Genomic DNA, 17,972 nt, shown 5'->3' on the forward strand with positions numbered 1-17,972 from the left:
CAATACCTGACTGCAGGTGACCAGGAAGTCCCGCACACTGATGCCTTCCGACAGGGAATCGCTCTTGATTTCGATCGTGATTTCTCCATGGATAACTGAGCCCTCTGTGGGCCAGTACTGGTAGCACTTATCCTTGGGGGAGGGTGAGAGAGAGCCATGAGTCCCAGAATCAAAATCCGCTGCTGGAAGCTCTGGCCTCGCGATGTGGAGTCACCCTCACACCTCCTAACACATCTTCTTGGACCAAGACATTCACACATGAATGTGAACGCCCAGGAACGCCTGCTGACCGGGGGAACACAGAGCCCACAGATGGACCGTGCGTGTCCGGAGCTTCGATCCACAGCAGAAAGGAGAGTTTGTTCAACAAGCAGAGCTGGGAAAACCGGCTTTGCAGGTGGGGAAAGCTCACCGCACCCCTGACTCACGCCGTACAGAGGCTGAGCGGGACGCCCAGCTCTTCCAGAGTTGGGTAATGTGGGGCTGCACCGCCCCCTGTGGCCGTCTTGACCCTTCCTAAAACATGAGCCCAGACAGCGTGAGACGTAAGGTCAACAGCGTAAGGTCAAAGCTCAAACTGTGAGACACGACGAAGAGAGTATCTTCTGAGTTGGAGGCACAAGAGCGTTTACTGCACAAGATCCAAAGAGCTAAGGAGGGGGGGCCGGAAACAGAAACATCAGACTGCGTCAGGGTCACTTCCCCTCATCAACAAACAGCATCCAGAGAGCGGAAAGACTGCACTTAAGAAGCTGGCAATTCCTAGAACCAGCAGAGGGTGAGCAGCGAGGGAACAGAAAGAAACCCAACAAGGAGAGGGCAGACAACCCCACACAGAAATGGGCGCAAGGCAGGAACAGGCACTTTGCACAAGGGGAAATACTCCATCCACAAATGTGGGGGTGTTTAAAAAGTTCTCAGAAAATGGAATCAAAACTAAGTTAACTTCGGTGCAACAACTTTTGAAATCCATGAATGTGAGGGATCTTTAAAAAGTTCTTGGAAATGTATATTATGAAAAATATGTATAAGATCAATTTTTTTGCATCCAAATAAGCTTTTAATTCTCTTTTCCCATAAACCTTTTAAAAGCAGGTGTATTTATTTATTTGAAAGGTAGAGTGACAGAGAGGGCAGGATGGCAGGGGAGGGGGAGAGAGAATTTTTCATCTACTGGTTCCCCAAGACCCACAGCAGCTGAGGCTGGGTCAGGCTGAAGCCAGAGCCAAGAACTCCACGCAGGTCTCCCATGTGCATGGCAGGAGCCCTCCACAGCTCCCTCCCAGGATGTGCGTTAGCAGGAAGCAGAATTGGCAGCGGAGGCAGGACTTGACCCCAGACACTCGGATAAAAGATGTGGGCACCCCAGGTGGTGGCTTCCCCCGCTGTACAACCCCAAACTTCTTGCAATGCCCTTGCACACAAAGCGATGCTGGAGCTTGCGGGAATCAAAGCCACAGCGAGGAGACGAGACTTACACCTACTCAGGAACGAGACTGGGACACCGAGACTGCGAGGCAGGTGAAGGAGAGATCTAGCACGCGGCCACTGCCCACTTGGAAAGCCATGGCTGCTCTGGAAAGCCTTTACCAGTTGTCTCGTGAACTCCAACTGTCTCATGCTCTCCAGAGTAAACTCTAGTCTCTCGGGCACCTGCTAGTCCTTGGGCAGCGTAAGATATGCACAGAAATGTGCGGACAGCAATGAAACAGAATGGGCCCAGTGCCCATGCAGGAAAAGGGCTGAATGAGCGGGCACAGGCTGTGTGGTTTGTGTAGAAGAACAGAGCGGGATGATTGACAGAGAATGCACCGGTGTAGACATCAACACAGACAAACATCAAAAGCTCAATTCTGAGTGGAAAAAGCAAATCCTAAAAGACTACGTACCGTGGTGGTATTGTTTAAACCCAGACATAAGCCAAACACGTTTCTTTAGACATACCAGTATATGATTGTAAAGAAATTGTTAAAAAGCAAAGAATGCATCCACTAGAATGTCCTGAATCAAAAAGACAAACAACACGTGTTGGTGAGGATGTGGTGACCGGAAGCCTTGCCGGTGCTGGAGCGGCTACAAGTCTGACAGTTCTGCAGAGGTGGCCAACAACAAAACGTACGACACCGAGTCAACCCACGACCCAGCAGCTCCAGGCCGGAGTGTACGCCCGAGAGAAATAAAAGAAAGATTCCCACACAAAGACCTGTGCGTGGATGTTCACAGCAGCACTGCTCCTAACGCGTAGGGAAATAACCCGGACGTCTGTCAGCGGATGAGCAGACAAATAAAACGTAGCGATCTGTGGGGTGGAGTACCGCGTGTCACACACGGGAGTGAAATCCTGACTCAGGCTAAACCCTGCAAGAACTCAGTCCCCAAGGTGACAGCTTGTGTGACGTCACTGCCGTGATGGCGTCCAGGACAGAGAAACCAGCAGAGTCAGAAAGTGGATTGGGGCTGCCAGGGCCCGAGGCAAGGAGGAAAGAGGGGTGACCGCTGCTGGCATGGGCTTTCCTTTTGAGGAATTCTAGAATGTTCTAGAATTAGACAGAAGCTAGGATTGCACGGATCTGTGAACACACTAAACCCTTGGCTCATACCCTTTAAAAGGTAAGTTGTATGGTAGTGACTTATATCTCAATTAAGCATTTTTTTTTTTTTTTTGACAGGCAGAGTGGACAGTGAGAGAGACAGAGAGAAAGGTCTTCCTTTTGCCGTTGGTTCACCCTCCAATGGCCGCCGCGGCCAGTGCGCTGCGGCTGGCGCACTGCGCCGCTCCGATAGCAGGAGCCAGGTGCTTCTCCTGGTCTCCCATGCAGATGCAGGGCCCAAGCACTTGGGCCATCCTCCACTGCACTCCCTGGCCACAGCAGAGAGCTGGCCTGGAAGAGGGGCAATCGGGACAGAATCCGGCGCCCTGACTGGGACTAGAACCCGGTGTGCCGGCGCCGCAAGGCGGAGGATTAGCCTAGTGAGCCGCGGTGTTGGCCCTTTTTTTTTTTTTTTTTTTTTTTTTTGACAGGCAGAGTGGACAGTGAGAGAGAGACAGAGAGAAAGGTGTATTTTTTTTAAAGCAAAGAAATCTAAGCACAAATCGAGAGTTGTGGTTACATCTTAGGAGAGCGCCAAGACACATGTTGTTGGCGGAAGTCGGGTTTTTCTGTTGGGTGCTGGGCTCCTGGGTGTGTGTTACGTGAGCAAACACAATACAAGAAGGCAGCTCTCTGGGAAAAGGGAACCAGGTCACTCATTCAGCGCCAGGGCAGCCTCAGTTAGGCGCACAGACCAGTGCCTGAGTCTTTAAAGAAAAAAAAAAAAGGGAATAGACGTCTTTGTCTTTAGCAGGTTGTGACCTTGCCCAGTACAAAATGGCAGCACTTCACGGAGGTCCAACAAGGGGCAGCTGGGAGCTCTGGGGAGCGAAAGGCAAGGGTACAGGGCGTGGTCTGCACCTCCAGGCTCTCTCCCTCCTCCACGTCTGCCCCGGCCTCGCCCGCGTGTGTGCAGCACTGAGACAGGTGGGGCCTCTGACCCGCACTGCCCCAGCCTCGCCTGCATGTGTGCAGCACCGAGACAGGTGGGGCCTCTGACCCGCACTGCTACGGGGCCTCGCCCGCGTGTGTGCAGCACTGAGACAGGTGGGGCCTCTGACCCGCACTGCTACGGGGCCTCGCCCGCGTGTGTGCAGCACCGAGACAGGTGGGGCCTCTGAGCCGCACTGTTACGGGGCCTCGCCCGCGTGTGTGCAGCACTGAGACAGGTGGGGCCTCTGACCCGCACTGATACGGGGCCTCGCCCGCGTGTGTGCAGCACCGAGACAGGTGGGGCCTCTGAGCCGCACTGTTACGGGGCCTCGCCCGCGTGTGTGCAGCACCGAGACAGGTGGGGCCTCTGACCCGCACTGCCCCAGCCTCGCCCGCGTGTGTGCAGCACCGAGACAGGTGGGGCCTCTGACCCGCACTGCCCCAGCCTCGCCCGCGTGTGTGCAGCACTGAGACAGGTGGGGCCTCTGACCCGCACTGCTACGGGGCCTCGCCCGCGTGTGTGCAGCACCGAGACAGGTGGGGCCTCTGACCCGCACTGCTACGGGGCCTCGCCCGCGTGTGTGCAGCACCGAGACAGGTGGGGCCTCTGACCTGCACTGCTACGGGGCCTCGTCTGCATGTGTGCAGCACCGAGACAGGTGGGGCCTCTGACCCGCACTGCTACGGGGCCTCGCCCGCGTGTGTGCAGCACTGAGACAGGTGGGGCCTCTGACCCGCACTGCTACGGGGCCTCGCCCGCGTGTGTGCAGCACCGAGACAGGTGGGGCCTCTGACCCGCACTGCTACGGGGCCTCGCCCGCGTGTGTGCAGCACTGAGACAGGTGGGGCCTCTGACCCGCACTGCTACGGGGCCTCGCCCGCGTGTGTGCAGCACTGAGACAGGTGGGGCCTCTGACCCGCACTGCTACGGGGCCTCGCCCGCGTGTGTGCAGCACCGAGACAGGTGGGGCCTCTGACCCGCACTGATACGGGGCCTCGCCCGCGTGTGTGCAGCACCGAGACAGGTGGGGCCTCTGAGCCGCACTGTTACGGGGCCTCGCCCGCGTGTGTGCAGCACCGAGACAGGTGGGGCCTCTGACCCGCACTGCCCCAGCCTCGCCCGCGTGTGTGCAGCACCGAGACAGGTGGGGCCTCTGACCCGCACTGCCCCAGCCTCGCCCGCGTGTGTGCAGCACTGAGACAGGTGGGGCCTCTGACCCGCACTGCTACGGGGCCTCAGGCTTCGGCCCTCACCTGCTCCCTCTCCTGCACCTCCGTGAGCATCACGATCGTGTGGCACTTCCACTCCCACACCATCCTCCAGAAGTCCTCCACCGTGTGAGCCAGCGGCCCCTGCGTGGCGATGAAGTGGTCCTTCTGCCGGTAGCCCTGCGGGGGGGGGGGGCAGAGGTTAGGGACTGACTGCCCTCCCTCCCAGCTCCACTCCCTGCCGGGGGGGTCTTCAGAGCGGGCCAAGGGAAACCCTCGCAGCTGCCACTGCCTGAGCCACACCCCAGTCTGCATGAGCTCCGCCCACGGGGCAGGTGGGACGCCCCCGCCATCAGCCCCGGGAGCATCCGTCAGTGAGGGGGAGGAACTGGCAGGTCCACGTCCACAGCCCCTGGCGGCTCCTGTGTGTGACAGCCAATCAGCATCGTGGTGGTGAGAGGGCCCTGGGGGAGGGGGCTGGAGGAAGGGGCTCTCTACCAGGACCCACCGACCTCATCTGCAAGTGGAGATGGCAGGGGTGTGCTCAGACGCCCTTTGCTGCCCCCGCTGCGTGCCCTGCACTCCCAACCAGTCACACTGTCCACATGAGCACTGGGTGCAGAACTGCATGCGTGCAATGCGTGTGTAAGAGAGAAACAGCTGTGCATGATGGGTGAGATAAAAGACAGCCTGTACCCAGCAGGGGCTCTGTGACCTTACCCCCAGTGTCCACGCCTCACTTACGCAGTTTTATTTGAGAGGCAGAGCAACAACGGGACAAAGGGGGAGGGAGAGGGACAGCTCTTCCATCTGCTGGTTCAGTCCGAGAACGCCTGCAACGCCAGAGCTGGGCCAGGCTGCAGCCAGAGCCAGGAGCTCCACCTGGTCTTCCGCGTGGGTGTCAGGAATGCAGGCACTCAGGTCATCACCTGCTGCCTCCCACGGGCATCAGCGGGGAGCCGCATGGGAGGCAGAGGGAGGACTCCGTCCCAAGCACTCCAGTGCGGGTGTGGGCATCCCGGGGGCAGCTCAGCCTGCTGCACCACGACCCCCACTACTCATTCTTCCCAAAGCGACTCACTCTCCTAACCACAGGGCCGAGTGTCTGGAAAACCCGCCACCCCTTTCTGACTGGGGAAACGAGGTATACGAGAGCCTGGTGGCCACACCCGGAGGGGGCGGGGGGCCCGCGTACGTACGTCGATGAAGGACGCGTTGATGTAGTCTGTGTGCTCCTGGCCCCTTTTCATGGAAAGGATCACTCGGTTGAAGTCGTCTGCAAAGCGACACGCCCCTAGTTAGCGGAAAACGGCCCTGCCTGGCACGCGTTCATCCGTGGTGAACGGCTTCCCACACGCACAGCAGAGCTGCTAACGCAATCCAGGGGAAAGCCAGCTCGGGGCAGGTTCTGTTCCGTAGCACCATGGGGACAGAGGCGGCCTTGGGATGGTGGAGCAGGAGTGGGGCCGTGGAACAGGCGTGGGGGCCGTGGAGCGGGTGAGGGCCGTGGAGTGGGTGTGGGGGCCGTGGAGCGGGTGTGGGGCCGTGGAGCGGGTGTGGGGCTGTGGAGTGGGTGTGAGGGCCGTGGAGCAGGTGCGGGGCCGTGGAGCGGGTGAGGGGCCGTGGAGCGGGTGGGGGCCGTGGAGCGGGTGAGGGCCGTGGAGCGGGTGTGGGGCTGTGGAGTGGGTGTGAGGGCCGTGGAGCGGGTGCGGGGCCGTGGGGCAGGTGTGGGGCCGTGGAGCGGGTGTGGGGCCGTGGAGTGGGTGTGAGGGCCGTGGAGCAGGTGTGGGGCCGTGGGGCGGGTGCGGGGCCGTGGAGCGGGTGCGGGGCCGTGGAGCGGGTGTGGGGTCCGTGGGGCTGGTGTGGGGTCCGTGGGGCTGGTGTGGGGGCCGTGGAGCAGGTGTGGGGGCCGTGGGGCAGGTGTGGGGGCCGTGGGGCTGGTGTGGGGGCCGTGGAGCAGGTGTGGGGTCCGTGGAGAAGGTGTGGGGTCCGTGGAGCAGGTGTGGGGGCCGTGGAGCGGGTGTGGGGGCCGTGGAGCGGGTGTGGGGTCCGTGGAGCAGGTGTGGGGTCCGTGGAGCAGGTGTGGGGGCCGTGGGGCTGGTGTGGGGGCCGTGGAGCAGGTGTGGGGTCCGTGGAGCAGGTGTGGGGGCCGTGGAGCAGGTGTGGGGTCCGTGGAGCAGGTGTGGGGGCCGTGGAGCAGGTGTGGGGTCCGTGGAGCAGGTGTGGGGGCCGTGGAGCAGGTGTGGGGTCCGTGGAGCAGGTGTGGGGTCCGTGGAGCAGGTGTGGGGGCCGTGGAGCAGGTGTGGGGTCCGTGGAGCGGGTGTGGGGTCCGTGGAGCAGGTGTGGGGTCCGTGGAGCAGGTGTGGGGTCCGTGGAGCAGGTGTGGGGTCCGTGGAGCAGGTGTGGGGGCCGTGGGGCTGGTGTGGGGGCCGTGGAGCAGGTGTGGGGTCCGTGGAGCAGGTGTGGGGTCCGTGGAGCGGGTGTGGAGTCCGTGGAGCAGGTGTGGGGTCCGTGGAGCAGGTGTGGGGGCCGTGGGGCTGGTGTGGGGGCCGTGGGGCTGGTGTGGGGGCCGTGGAGCAGGTGTGGGGGCCGTGGGGCTGGTGTGGGGGCCGTGGGGCTGGTGTGAGTATCACGCGCAGCAGTGATCCAGGTGAAGGCTTCCCCTCTCAGCCAGGTGTCTGGCGCGGCCTCTGGAGTCCGCCTTGGGGCCGTACTGCATGGGTTTCTCTTTCCCGGGGTGAGACCCTCGATGGGCTCCACACCTGCCCACCGCGCGTGGCCCTGCCTCCTTGCTGGCTGTTCCCGCAGCCGCTCGGTCGCTCTCCCTCCCCGACCATGCCGGTGGCAGGCCAGGGTCCCTTCCCACCCTGGGCCCGTTTCTTGCCCTCTGCAAGGCTGGAGTCTTCTGGACAGTCCCAGCTGTTTGCCCCTGACGTGGCGCCTCGCCCCAGGTGTGTGCGCATTCTCACTGTCCCTCTGTGTTGGGGACACATGCACCCAGGCCTCGGGAACCAGTCCTGCCCACGGCAAGCCTCCGGGCTTCTGTGGGGCACTCCCTGTGGGCTGGTCCCTGGTCTCGGCCAACCATCCCCCACCTCCAATCCCTGTCCCAAGCTGCGCACACGGGGCCGCCTGGGGCACCCGGGGCCTCCCAGGTGGCTCTCTGCTCCCGACACCTGGCCCAGCACCCGCACCAGCCCACAGGGCTCCTGCTCTGAGCCTCGGGGCAGCTTACACGGGATGATCTGGATGACCCTGGCCTTCTTCATGTTGGCCGGCAGGTTGCCCGTCCGCATGTTCTCCTTCATGATCCGCACGTTTGTCAGCTTCTGCGGCCGAGAAGACACAAGGCCACCGCTGAAGCCCAGACTCTAGCGAGCCGCCGCTCCCGGGGGTGACAGCGCCACTGGCACGGGCACCTGCTGCCACCTCGGGCCGGGGGAGGGGGCTCCTTAGTCCTGGGAGAGAAATCCACCGCCTCCTTCCGTCTGCCCGGCCGTGTCTGGGCTCAGCCGGCAGGGGGAGCACTCACCCTGAACTCCTCCTCCAGGCCCATCTTGTGGAAGTGCGTGGCGCTCCCGTGCAGGGTCTGCAGGTGCTTCTCCAGCGAGGACACGTCCAGCTCGGTGTCGCCGTAGAGGTAGTACTCCAGCAGGGCTTGGTAGATGAACGTGTACTGCATCTGCGGGGACCAGGCGGCCACACCCTCGACCCTGCCACACGGGGCCCGGCAGCCCGAAGTGGCCGCTCTCTGCCCGTTCACTCCCTCAGGAGGCGCAGTGGCCATGTGTGATGACCGTGCATGGCTTGGGGGGGGGGGTGTGCGCCGCAGCCGGCATCCACCGAGGCCGCCAGTCCCTGTCCCTCCAGCAGCATCTGGGGGGCAGCATGACCACCCCAGGTCCCACGAGGCCACGAAGGGTGAGGGCAGGAAGTGGACAGAGGCAGGACAGGGAGTGAAGCCAGGTCTAACGAGGGGAGCTCAGGGCTGCTTGCCACCTGCCTAGCAAAGGCAGGGTCCTCCGTGTGGGGGCTGTGGTGGGCTCTCGTGGCAAAGGTGCCAGGGCTGTCACTCACGTCTGTCTGCACCATCTGTGGCCGCTGGTTGCGGATGCGGGACACAAACTCAAAGACGTCGACCTTCTGCTCAGCGTGCATCATGGCCATCATGGCGTCGATGACGATGAAGGTGCCCGTCCGGCCCACGCCCGCGCTTGGGGAGGAGGAGAGAGGCCACCCTGTGAGCCCCGTCCCCTGAAAGGAGCCACAGGACCCCCAACACTGCCTGCCCTAGACTCAGGACAACTTTCCTAGGGGAATGAGAGGCGGGCCTACAGTGCGGCCACCAGAGGGCGCTGCAACCTCAGCGAACTGATTCCCACCTGCTCCTACAGCCTGGGGGTTAAAAGGCGTTTTATACAGAGCTGTCGCAGGGAGCTCTGCCTGAAGCTGGACGCATCATTTTCCTCTCTGTTACCAGACTGGGTCTTGCTGCCACCGTGTCACTGCTTCCTGGCCAGGGGCGGCGTCCGCAGGACCCGGCATTGCTGAGTAACATCTCAGGGGCTCAGCATCCTGCTCTACGCAGCCGAGCCCGGGCTCACCAGTCCTGGGGCACTAAGCCACGAGGGGACATCTGTTACCCGACCGGGCAAACTCCACCCACAGGGGCTCGCAGACAAGACACGGCTGTGACACGGCTGTGACAGGCGACAGCCCCTGCCTTCCTGCGTGGAGGTGGCTTCTGTCCCTGGCAATGCTGGAAATTCGGGCTGTGGTCACAGGGACGCCAGGCGAGGCTGTGCAGGGGCCCCAGCTCCACCTGGGTGCCGTGTGGAGCCCACTGCAGGCAGAGCCCCGGGGGGTCTTTTCCACCACAGATGGAAACCGAGGCAGACGGTGGGGGAAGTGGCGGGCAGCGAGGGACCCGGGCCTCCGAGACAGCCTGCTCTCGGCGGTGCCTTGGGGGTCCCCCGCCCTGGGAGACTCTGAGTTCTCCTGTGAACACGTGTGTGTGTGTGTGCGTGTGCGTGTGTGTGTGTGTGTGTGTGTAGAAGCCTGGTTTCCAGCTCTGCTCCCAGGGTGACCCGGGTCCTCAGTGGCACTGTAGGGGAGGACACGTGGACAGTCCACAGCCCACGCCAGCAACCAGGGCCACTCAGCCGCCGGCCTTCCACACTGGCCTCCCCACCAGAGGCCACCAAGGCCGGGTTCTGCTCACGTGGGACACGCCACGGGCCGACATCCCTCTCGCTCCGCCCGTGCGCGTCTCGGCTTCGGCTGCGATCGGCAGTGTGCACACAGCGCCCAGCCTGCCCCTGTGTCCCGGGGGCCGGGCGTGGACCTACCTGCAGTGGACCACGATGGGCCCGGCATGCGCGGGGTTGAGGGTCTTCACTTTCTTCAGGAACTTGAGCATCCCGATGGGGGTGAAAGGCACCCCGAAGTCCGGCCAGCTGGTGAAGTGCAGCTGGGAGACCAGCCGCGGGGCTCTGCAGCCATCGGGCAGCTGCTGCGGGGGGGGGGCACCGCGACGTGAGTGTGGGGAAGCCCCCACCCGCCCCAGCAGCTCCCATCACAGGGCCCCGCCCCCCAGCCCCTGGCCGTCCAGACTGTGGTGCGGGGGGGGGGCACCGCGACGTGAGTGTGGGGACAGCCCCCACCCGCCCCAGCAGCTCCCATCACACGGGCCCCGCCCCCCAGCCCCTGGCCGTCCAGACTGTGGTGCGGGGGGGGGCTACCTGGGGGGGGATGGGCCCCCCCCCCGGATGCCCTGTGCTGCCTGCAGGGGCTCTGGTCAAGGCCATGGCTCTGTGCTGGACACAGAGAAAGGCCCACAGGCACCTGGCCGTGCCCCGGGAGCCCGCCTGGAGGCAGGGCCTCTCCTGCTTGGCCTGGAGGCCCCATGGCTCGGCCAGGTCCCGGGTGACTGACGGCTCAGCCACGCGCTCCGAACGTCTCAGGTACGGGGGATGGGAAGTGCGACGCGGGCAGCTGCTCCCCCATCTATTTCTACTAAGTCCCCCGTGGACTCGCAGGGTGGAATCGGGGACACAATGTGGGACACGTGACGAGCAGCACCGTGAGGCGCCTCACTGCAGCCTGGGAACCAGCGTCGCGGGCGCCCTCCCCGGGGGGCTGGCGGGGGCCCTGCGGGAGGGGCGGCCAGCGCTCAGCACACCCAGGCCCCAGACCCTGACCTGTCCAGCCCAGCCTGGCCACATGCTGCAGCCCCTCCAGCCACAGCCCTCCCTTGGAGCCACTGCAGTGCGGGACAGGCAAAGCCCCTACACACGCATACATACTACATACATGGAAGCCTGTGCACTGTGACATGTGTGTACACACAACACACTACACACACGGAAGCCTGACTACTGTGACATGTGTGTACAACACACTACATATGTGGAAGCATGTGCACTGTGACACATGTCTACACATACATACCACATGCATGGAAGCCTGAGTACTGTGATATGTGCACACACACATACATACCGCATGCATGGAAGCCTGTGCACTGTGACGTGCATACACATGCATACACGCTACACACATAGAAGCATGAGTACTGTGACATGTGCGCACAACACACTACATACGTGGAAGCATGTGCACTGTGACACATGTCTACACATACATACCACATGCATGGAAGCCTGAGTACTGTGACATGTGTGTACCACATACATACACACTACACACATGGAAGCCTGTGCACTGTGACATGTGCATGCAAAACACTACATACATAGAAGCCTGAATACTGTGACACATGTACACACGCATACATCCCGCATACATGGAAGCCTTGTACAGACACATGCATACATACTTCATACATGGAAGTCTGTGCACTATCACATGTGCACACAACACCCTACATACATGGGAGCCTGAGTACTGTGACACATGTACACACACCACACACGACACACATGGAAGCCTGTGCACTGTGACATGTGTGTGCACATGCATACACATGACACACACGGGAGCCTTTGCACTGTGACATGTGTGTACACAAACACACATGGAAGCCTTGCGCTGTGACATGTGTGTGCACATGCATACACACGACACACATGGAAGCCTTTGCACTGTGACATGTGTGTACACACTACACACATGGAAGCCTGTGCACTGTGACATGTGTGCGCACATGCATGCACACGACACACAGGGACCCTGCGCTGTGACACGGCTCTCCCACGTGAGCCTCCCCGGGCCGCGCGGCGCAGAGCTCACTGGCTGGATGCAGAACTTGCGGATGGTGTAGTCCACCAAGACCACGCAGTCTTCCACGCACACCCGGATGTTCCCGTAGGTCCAGCAGCCCTGGTCGGGCCAGTACTGGTAGCATTTCTCCTGCACAGGACAAGTGCAGAGACAGCAGGGCTGAGGGGGGCTCACGGCCGCCCCCACCCTCCCCAGAGCTGGCAGGAGCCCTGCAGGGTGTCTTCCTTCCCAGTGGGGAAACCGAGGCTGCACACTGGTGAAAGGCAGCCCTGAGCCTCCAACGAGCAGGCCTGGGCTCTGGACACACAATACGGAAGGGATGGTGTCTGCCTGCGGGGGGCGTAGGTCTGCCCGAGGCACCCTGGGGGCTCTGGGCTTTGACAAGTCCTGCAGGTGTCTGGCAGTGGCCCCCGAGGGCCACGGCCCCGCGTGACGTCGGCCGCCAGGATCGGCACTCACAGAACAAAGGGCAGCGCTGTCACCGCTGGCTTGCACCCCGTGTTGTGGCACGGATGGGGAGAATCCTCCCTGCCAACACCCGGCCGGGCTGGCCTGGGCGGGCCTCGGCCACTGGGGGCCCTGCAGGCCCTCCCGAGGGTTCTGCCCCGGCCTTCGTGTCTGCGCTGCCCCTGCGCCCTGGCCTGCCCCCTCTGCAGTCCGGCCACGGGGTGCCAGGGCAGCTGCGTGTTGCAATGCGCAGCCCAGGATGTGGCGGGCGAGACCACAAGAGAAATGCAAGCAAGAGCAAAAACGGGAACCGCGTTGAGCAATGATCTCATGTGAGGGGGTGCAGGCCCAGATGCACCGGCGGGCAGCCCTGAGTCAGAGCAGTGGAAAAATCCAGGCGCAGGCTCCGGGGGAGGAGCGGAGCTGAGATGCCCGGTAGCCTGGCAACAGTGCCACGGGGTGGGGGTGGGGCTCTCCCAGCCCCTCGGCCTCTGCACCGGCGCCACCGTGCGTCACGAGCCCCCAGGAAGCCCGTGGGCGCCTGGTGGTGGGGACCTTGAGGTCCCAGTGAGGGGCCGACTTCCCGTTCCACAGTGTAGGGGAAGCAGGGTCACGGGTCCTGCCCCGGGGGCCCCCAGCACGCTCTGTCGCGGTGACTCAGGATGGCCCAGGCGGGTTTGCACGGTGGGGAGGGGGCTCCCTGGAAAACCAAAGGACGCCCAGAGCCCCATCTCCTCTCTGGCCGGAAACCAGGACCTGCGCCGCAGGCGGCTTCCTGTGCTCTCCGGCGTGGACGCTGTAGGCAGGCGGGCGTGGCGCGGCCGCCCTCCCTGCAGGCCCCTCCGGGGGCCCGGCCCCTGCCCACAAGGCGGCAGCCCTTCCCGGGGGCCTCGGGGGGCCGGTCTGCACCCTGCAGGTCCCCCAGCGGGGCCTGAGGGCAGAGGGGCTGGGCAGGGGCCGGGCTGGCAGTGCCATCTCCCGGCTGGTGCCCTGCCCGAAGCCACGTGGCCTCCGCTGCCAATTCCTTTTGCTTCAGAGCGCGCGTGAGTGAGGCCGCCTCCTACAGGCAGGACCCCTGCTCGCAGGGCCGTCCCCGCCCTCAGGCCCCAGCGCCTGCAGTTTATCCTCCTGGCAGGTGTTTCGGGAGGGGGGGGGTACGTGCACGCCTCCCGTGGGCTCCCCCGTGCCTCGCACGCCTCTCCGGGCCGGGCATACACCGGGGTCTTTCTCATCTGTGGTCTGAGGCCCAGCCCATCGCGAGCCCCACGGCCTAGGAGCTGAGCTCAACCGCGCTGCCCCCTCCCCCGAGGGCCGCCGGTGTCACATGCATCCCGACAGGGGGCGCGGCTTGGGGGGGCCCAGGGAGCGTGGCTGGGGGGGGGTCCAGGGGGCGCGGCTGGGGGGGCCCAGGGGGCGCGGCTCGGGGGGGGGGCCCAGGGGGCGCGGCTCGGGTGTGCAGCCCCGGGAGGGCAGCGGAGGCGGCGGGACCCGGCCTGCAGCCCACCCACCTCCTTCCTCTCCTTGAGGTTGGTCAACATGACGATGGTGGCCGACTTCTGCTCCCAGATCATTCTCCAGAAGTCGTCCACCGTCTCCTGCTTGGGGCCTGAGGGGACAGGAGAAGGCAGGTGGCCGTGGGCTCCACCCGGCACCCAGCCAGGGCCCCGGCGGGCGGTGTGTCTGCTCGCTCACTCCCGACTCGGAGCCGGGAGGGGCCCGCAGGTCTGCACGCCCCCTGCTCCAGCCGGCACAGCTCTGGGCAGCCAGCAAAGGGGCCCCGCCCGGGTGATGATGCGTGGGACACACAGGTGTTCAGGTGGGGGTGGGGGCTAGAGCTGTCACCAGAGCTGGGGCCGCCCGGCGCTTGTGAAGTCTCGCGAGGGACAGCTGACCCCTCCGGAGTGGACACGTGTGTGGAGAGCGGCAGGCTGCAGGCTGCTGACCCACCCTTCGTGTCTAAATCCCTCTGACGGAATCTCAACCCCTCACATGGAGCTCTCCAGTGGGAGGTGACCTGACGACCCTGGGGAGTGACCTGAACGGAAGACGTCAAGTCTCACTAGAGGAAAATCCTCTGCTCTCCCTCCACATCTCCTGCCCAAATACAGACACAGTGCCTGGAGCTGCTGCAGCCACTTTGTGACCCCGAGGCGAAGGACAATTTGCTAATGAGGGTGGGCAGGAAGATGAAGAAGCCCCTCCCCCTGCCCCGGCTGCTCCCTGGATATCTGCTTACAAGCTGCTTTCCTGTGGATGTGCATAGACCAGATAAGTGCACAGATTAAATGTATGATATGTCCCTGTTTCTGCATGCTCACATTTTGGATTATACGTTAATATTACATACTAGATGTGGTTCTGGATCTACACATTCCTGTTTCCTCCAACCCCCCGTCAGACGGAGCCCCAGACTGCACTGAGGGTGCGCAGCACTGGGGGGGGGCCAAGGCTGGGAAAGCCACTCCCCACCCCCCACAAACTGGGGAGCGTGTGGAGCGTGTGTGAAGCACACGCGTGTGCCTGCACACAGCCACGGTGACACGCACACGGAAGGTGAGTGTGAAGCACACATGTGTGTGCACACAGCTACGGTGACATGCACACGGAAGGTGAGTGTGAAACACGTATGTGCACACAGCCACAGTGACACGCACACGGAAGGCGAGTGTGAAATACGTGTGTGCACACAGCCACAGTGACATGCACACGGAAGGTGAGTGTGAAACACGTGTGTGCACACAGCCACAGTGACACGCTCACAGAAGGTAAGTGTGAAGCACACGCATGTGTCTGCTCTCAGCCACTGTGGGATACACACAGAAGGCGAGTGTGAAGCACACGGGTGTGTGTGCACACAGCCACAGTGACACGCACACAGAAGGTGAGTGTGAAACATGTGTGTGCACACAGCCACGGTGACACGCGCACGGAAGGCGAGTGTGAAGCACACGCGTGTGTCTGCACACAGCCATGGTGACACGCATATGGAAGGTGAGTGTGAAACACGTGTGTGCACACAGCCACGGTGACACGCGCACGGAAGGCGAGTGTGAAGCACACGCGTGTGTCTGCACACAGCCACAGTGACACGCATATGGAAGGTGAGTGTGAAACACGTGTGTGCACACAGCCACGGTGACACGCGCACGGAAGCCGAGTGTTAGAGCACCACCCCCCCCCCCAGCCGGCGAGCACCCTGGGCCGGCACTCGGGGCGGGGCTCCGGGCGGGGCTCCAGGCGCTTACCTTGAGCCGCTATGAATTTGTTCTTCTCTTTGTAACCCTGGAAGGCAAAGGCAGACGGACAACTTGTCAGGACGGCCCTGGCGGGGAGACCACGCGTGCCCCCACGGGGGTGCGGAGACAGAGCGGACGCCGGCGACCCCGGAGGGCCCGGGCACTGCCTCCCCGGCCCTGGCCCTTGTCTACAAGCGTCCCCTGCACGCGCAGACACGGACGCTCGTGCGTTTAACCCGGCCGACGTGCGCTAACGAGGACTTTACAACACACCAAGTGGCCCTTCCAGGTCAGTTAAACGGACTCTAAGAAGATATTCTGAGTGGAGACAGAGAAACACAGGCGGAGGACGGGACAGGGCTTCCACCTGCTGGCTCGGCCCCTGGAGACCAGGGGCTGGATCTGGGCCGTGGCCGAAGCCCGGAGCCAGGACCTCAGCGTCAGCCTCCCGCGCGCACAGGCCACCTCCACGGCCTCCCCGGGTGCGCCCTGGCAGGAAGCCGGGGATCGGACTTGGTCTTCAGCTCCTCCAGTGCCAGGCTAAACGCCCGTCCCTCAGGTCCCCGCGTCTCCAGCCCCGACGGTTCCGCCCAGCCCGCCCGCAACCCTTCCTGCTCTGTTTCGTGGGTGATGCAGGGGACTCTTCTCTGTGGAACAGCCAGCCCCGTGCAGAGGCAGCCCGAGACCACGAAACCCCACGGCGGGGAGAGCGCGCCAGGGTCCCGACTCCCACAGGCCCCTCGGGAAGGCCCGGCCACTCACGTCTATGTAGGAGGCGTTGATGTAGTCGGAACAGGGCAGGCCGTCCAGCTGGCTCAGTGTCACCCTGGACTGGTCACCTGCAGGAGCCAGACAAGCCCGGGGCGTTAGCACGGCCAGCCAGCTGCGGCCAGGTCCTCCCCGGTGCGCCGGGGCCGAGGAGGGGGCCTGCCCCAGCACTGGGGGATCCTGGCCGTGGAGCGACAGCAAAGGCACCCGTGTCCACGGCAGGGCCCCCGGCAGCGAGTGTGCATTTGAACCCCACGCTGGGCCCCATCAGGTACACTCGGGAGTCCTCGGGTCAGAGTGGGGTCCTCTCTCCCAGGCTTTCCGGGGCAGGGGGATGTGGGGACTCAGGACCCCCGCCCCACCCTCCACAGTCCCGCCGCACGGAGGGGCTCACGCAGCCCTGGACCAGGCATGGGGGCCTGCCCGGCAGCCCCAGCCTGCGGCACACACAGGTTCCAGAGCGGGAGCCCACCCTGGGTGCCGTGGCGTGTGCTGTGTTGTACGCATGTGTCCTCTACCGCATGCATGTCTGTGTGTGCCGGATGTGCACATTTACTGGTGCGTGTGTGTGTCTGTGTTATGTGATGCATGGTGGTGTGTGGTGTCCCTGGTGCAATGTGCGTATAACTGCATGTGTGTGTGTGTCTCTGTGTGTGTCTGTGTGTACACCTGTGTGTGTGTTGTGCGCATGCTGTGTGGTATGTGCTCAGTGTCATGTGTCCTGCGTGTGTCCTGTGTGGTATGTGTTCAGTGTTGTGTGTCCTGTGTGTCTGTGTACACAGGCATGTGTGTGGTGTGTGCTGTGTGGCATGTGTTCAGTGTCACGTGTCTGTGGTGTGTGTACCCTGGGTGCCCTGCGTCTGTGTACATGTGTGTGTCCGTGTGTATACCTGTTTGTGTTGTGCCCATGCTGTGTGGTATGTGTTCAGTATCATATGTCATGTGTGTGTGCGCTGTGTGGTGTGTTCTCAGTGTCATGTGTGTGTGCTGTGTGGTCTGTGTTTAGTGTCATGTGTCCTGTGTGTGCGCCGTGTGGTCTGTGTTTAGTGTCATATGTCCTGTGTGTGCGCCGTGTGGTCTGTGTTTAGTGTCATATGTCATGTGTGTGTGCCGTGTGGTCTGTGTTTAGTGTCATGTGTCCTGTGTGTGCGCCGTGTGGTCTGTGTTTAGTGTCGTGTGTCCTGTGTGTGTGCCGTGTGGTCTGTGTTTAGTTTCGTGTGTCCTGTGTGTGTGCCGTGTGGTCTGTGTTTAGTGTCGTGTGTCCTGTGTGTGTGCTGTGTGGTCTGTGTTTAGTGTCGTGTGTCCCGTGTGTGTGCTGTGTGGCAGGTGCTCAGTGTCGTGTGTCCTGTGTGTCTGCGTGTACCCGCGTGTGTGTGGCATGTGCTGTGCACGCTGCGTGGGGGGGTGTCCGTCGGGGCTGCACTGGGCCCCGTGGGCCGTGACTTGCCCTCTGCTTGGTGATGTGCGGGCAGCAGAGCCCCTGGAGCGCGGCCGCTCTGCCTGCGCTTTCCCGAGACCCTGCACCTGCGTGTGCGCGCGGCCCTTC

General features: G+C 62.9%; 1 protein-coding gene across 10 annotated transcripts in view; it reads right to left on the reverse strand.

The window, feature by feature from the left end:
* Positions 1–17,972, reverse strand: part of PTPRE (protein tyrosine phosphatase receptor type E) — a 158,101-nt gene that overhangs the window by 9,350 nt on the left and 130,779 nt on the right. For 8 of the 10 annotated variants that reach the window (XM_051833517.3, XM_089313811.1, XM_089313812.1 and 5 more), the window contains 11 exons: positions 16,421–16,497; positions 15,668–15,704; positions 13,931–14,028; positions 11,985–12,104; positions 10,082–10,245; positions 8,811–8,946; positions 8,266–8,415; positions 7,969–8,062; positions 5,933–6,009; positions 4,779–4,913; positions 7–132 (listed from right to left, as the gene is read on the reverse strand). In XM_051833517.3, coding sequence (XP_051689477.1) covers positions 7–132; positions 4,779–4,913; positions 5,933–6,009; positions 7,969–8,062; positions 8,266–8,415; positions 8,811–8,946; positions 10,082–10,245; positions 11,985–12,104; positions 13,931–14,028; positions 15,668–15,704; positions 16,421–16,497 — 1,214 coding nt within the window. The remainder of the gene's footprint in view (positions 1–6; positions 133–4,778; positions 4,914–5,932; positions 6,010–7,968; positions 8,063–8,265; positions 8,416–8,810; positions 8,947–10,081; positions 10,246–11,984; positions 12,105–13,930; positions 14,029–15,667; positions 15,705–16,420; positions 16,498–17,972) is intronic. The other 2 variants (XM_051833513.3, XM_070058283.2) reach the window with 1 other exon arrangement.

This window comes from Oryctolagus cuniculus, chromosome 15 (assembly GCF_051225735.1).
Source record: "Oryctolagus cuniculus isolate XC-2025 breed Fujian yellow rabbit chromosome 15, ASM5122573v1, whole genome shotgun sequence".
Taxonomy (NCBI): Eukaryota; Metazoa; Chordata; class Mammalia; order Lagomorpha; family Leporidae; genus Oryctolagus; species Oryctolagus cuniculus.